We start from the raw sequence: 3346 nt of genomic DNA, 5'->3' as shown, positions 1-3346 counted from the left end.
ACGAATCCAAAGCCCACATCCACTGCTCGGTGAAAGCAGGTAAAAAAATGAGACGCAAAAAAAAATAAAATAAAAAAAGTCATCTTTCATGTCCTGAGAAGGAGAACGTCACCTCGTCTGCTCCATTTCCCAGCTGCGCGCATCTCGGGTGTGGTGATGGATCAGCGCAGAAGGCGCAGTTTCTGCGTCATCAGACTAGATGTGTGCGTTTATGTTGTGCAAAAATCACACTTTTCACGATCATAATATTAATCCCAAATGATACCCAAAATGATCAGTCAGTAAATCAATAATCAATAATCAAACCAAACTTGGTGTTTATATAAATTATATGAATCCCAGCCTGTGGCGTGGCGAGTCCCCCCCCCCATACGACATATTTCTTAATCTACCCCCCCCCCCCCCCCACTCTGCTTCCCACGTCACCCCAAAAACGAAATCATTTTGTTATCTCTTGATTTTAGAGGTCAAGATGCTGGAAGTTGCGTCGTTAAAGGGGAAATCATTATTTTAGATCGATAATGGGGGGGGGGGGGGGGGGGGTGGTGAAGCATTTAATGCATTATTGATGACATCCAGTTTTTAAATTGTTGGACATTTTTTCATTTGTCAAGAATCACTTTGACTGCAGGCTCAGACATTTGGCGCATTTCTGCGCCAAATGGCGAACCCGTCGTGCCTTTTCCTCAGCTCGGACTTTATTAAACCTTCACTTATCATTCAACACATCACACGTTTGTGAGATCATAGCGGTGCGGGCCAGACCGACGTGTCGTTATAGGGGGTCATGCGACTGTACCAAAGGGATTTTGCCCAAACAATGTTGAATCGGTTTTCAGTTGTCACCTTATTTCATGCTCGGGAATCTTAAAAGGAGATTTTATTTTCTGTGCGGGACAGTGTGATCCGAGAGACTGCTATACCTAGGCCAGAATGAAGGAGAGAGGGCGCATTTAAATTCAAATCTCCTCGAAGAGTTTGGAAAGTGGCTCCGCGCTTGGGTAAATAGTTCGTTGTGAGTCTCCTATTCGTGTGAATTGTCACATGGAGTTTCCTGCACCTGAGCAAATATAAGGAAGAGAAGCTGGGAAAAGGCGCAAAGCGTTCCTTACCGATCCACAAGCTGATTTTGAATAACAATGGCCGCTCTTTATTGAGGTTTTTTTTTTTTTTTTTAATTAAGAATAGATGAGCTTTCAAGGCTTTCATGGCTTGTAGACGAGCCAATACGCATTCGGCACGGAGGAATAGCATCATTATGCAGAATGCGCACGGCCCAAAGGCTCTTGAATGGGAGCCGCTCCAAACACCTGCAGGATTTATTTATCTTTGAGTCCCCTAAAAAGCTTTAAATGCTGATCAATCGGTGCGTAAAGTTAGCCTTTACATTTTAAGACGTAATAAACTTTTGTATATGAAATGCATTTCTATTTATTTATTTTTTAACAGAGAACTCGGTGGCGGCTAAATCCGGCGGCTGTTTCCCAGGCTCCTCCACGGTGAGGCTCCAGGACGGCACCCAGAAGCCGGTGAGGGACCTCCGGCCCGGGGACGCGGTCCTGGCAGCCGACGGCGACGGAAACCCGACGTACACCGACTTCATCATGTTCATAGACCAAGACGCGACGACCAGGAGGCTCTACTACGTCATCGAAACCGACTCGGGCCAGAAAATCACCCTCACCGCCGCGCACCTCCTCTTCGTCGGCCGCAACTCCACGGAAGAGGAGCGGATGTCCGCGATATTCGCCAGCCAAGTCACGCGTGGGCAAAAGGTGTTCGTGTTCGACTCCGAGCGGAGTCGGCTCGAGCCCGTGACCGTGAAACGGATTTACACGCGAGAGCACGTGGGCTCCTTCGCGCCGGTGACCGCGCAGGGGACGGTCGTGGTGGACCAAGTCTCGCGTCCTGTTACGCAGTGATCCACGACCACGAGCTGGCGCACTGGGCCCTGGCACCTGTCCGGCTCGCCCACTGGGTGTCCTCGTCGCTTTTTGGTTCCACGCATCACGTGAGCGCACAGAACGACGGCGTGCACTGGTACTCCGAGATCCTCTTTCAATTAGGAACGTGGCTCTTGGACAGCGACTCGATCCATCCACTCGGGATGTCAGTTTGCCCAAGTTGAAACTCGAGATTAAGAAGGAGACTTAAATGTAGGACACACGAACTATTCAGTAGATTAAAAAATAAATACAAAAATAAAAAAATAAAAAAAGGACAAATGCCCCCCCCCCCCCCCCCGCGGAGTTGGGATATTTATTTCAGCGACTTTTCCATGTGTTCCCCCCCTTTCAAAGAATGAACGGAGCCTTAAAAAAGTTTCTCTTTGAATAATTTATTCTCGTGTGAACTCACACAAATGGATTCTGGAGCGATGTGTGAGCGGCAAACTGTGCATAATCTATTTTTGTATATCTCAAATGCAAAAAAAAAAGAAGAAAGAAAATACGAGGAAAAAAACGAGGAAAAAAAAGAAAACGAAAAAGAAATTTCACCAAGAAAAAGAAGACCATGTAGAAAGGAGCTAACTTTGACAGGTTGTAATGTTCATATGTGCAACTGACTGTTATATTTTGGGGGAGAACAAACTTCGCGGGGTGGTTCCATAAATTATATTTTTTATACACAGAATTGTAAATTAGATTTTGACAGATCGCTACCGAATCACATTTCGTTATTTGAAATAGTGTAAGATATGAAATATATTTTAATTTAAATACAGTAGTTGGGAGGGGAAAGTATTTGGAAAATCTTGTACTGCTTTGTTTCATTAAGAACTTTATTATTTTTGGAAACTGTTGGTTTAAAGTTGTCGGAGGAGGGACAGATATTCTGCCTCATGTCTGCATTCTCTGCTTTTTGTGTGTGTGTGTGTTTCTATTTTTGTTTTCTTCTGAGAAAAATATAAAAAAATGCAGATTCTGACAATTCAGTAACAGTTAAAGGTAGTATACTGAAAGTTTCGTTGAAATAAATTAATAAGTAACTCCTGTAAATGTACTAAAAAAATGTATTTTTCTTTTCATATTTTGTAATAGGGAAATAGTTTTATAGAGAAATGACCTGCGGCAGATGCAAAGTTTGGATAGTCTATATAGCCGGACCATCTTTCATAACAGGGCGGTGCGTCAACAAAATGTCTAGAGTTTATTATTTATATGTTTATTACAAAATGAGATAAAGAAAAATCTTCAAACTTGCAGTTGTTACATGTCTTTGTCTTCATGAGGTTTTAAATCAACGCATTGATCATATTGGCTCTAATTGACACACAACAATCGCTTTAATTCCTAATTGAATGGGATTACCTTATATCTTTTGCAAAAATGGAGAAAAGATGGCG

The 3346-nt window shown here is 43.3% G+C and overlaps 1 protein-coding gene across 1 annotated transcript in view; it reads left to right on the top strand.

Moving 5' to 3' along the window:
• The window catches only part of shha (sonic hedgehog signaling molecule a), a 3549-nt gene extending 1421 nt beyond the window's left edge, over positions 1-2128 (top strand). Inside the window, 3 exon segments of the mRNA XM_068748255.1 lie at positions 6-39; positions 1450-1896; positions 1899-2128. Coding sequence (XP_068604356.1) covers positions 6-39; positions 1450-1896; positions 1899-2128 — 711 coding nt within the window.
• Positions 2129-3346: the final 1218 nt, after the last annotated feature.

Source organism: Brachionichthys hirsutus, chromosome 14, assembly GCF_040956055.1.
Source record: "Brachionichthys hirsutus isolate HB-005 chromosome 14, CSIRO-AGI_Bhir_v1, whole genome shotgun sequence".
Taxonomy (NCBI): Eukaryota; Metazoa; Chordata; class Actinopteri; order Lophiiformes; family Brachionichthyidae; genus Brachionichthys; species Brachionichthys hirsutus.
The sequence above is the reverse complement of the archived record's forward strand: the minus strand, read 5'-3'. Positions and strand labels throughout refer to the sequence as shown.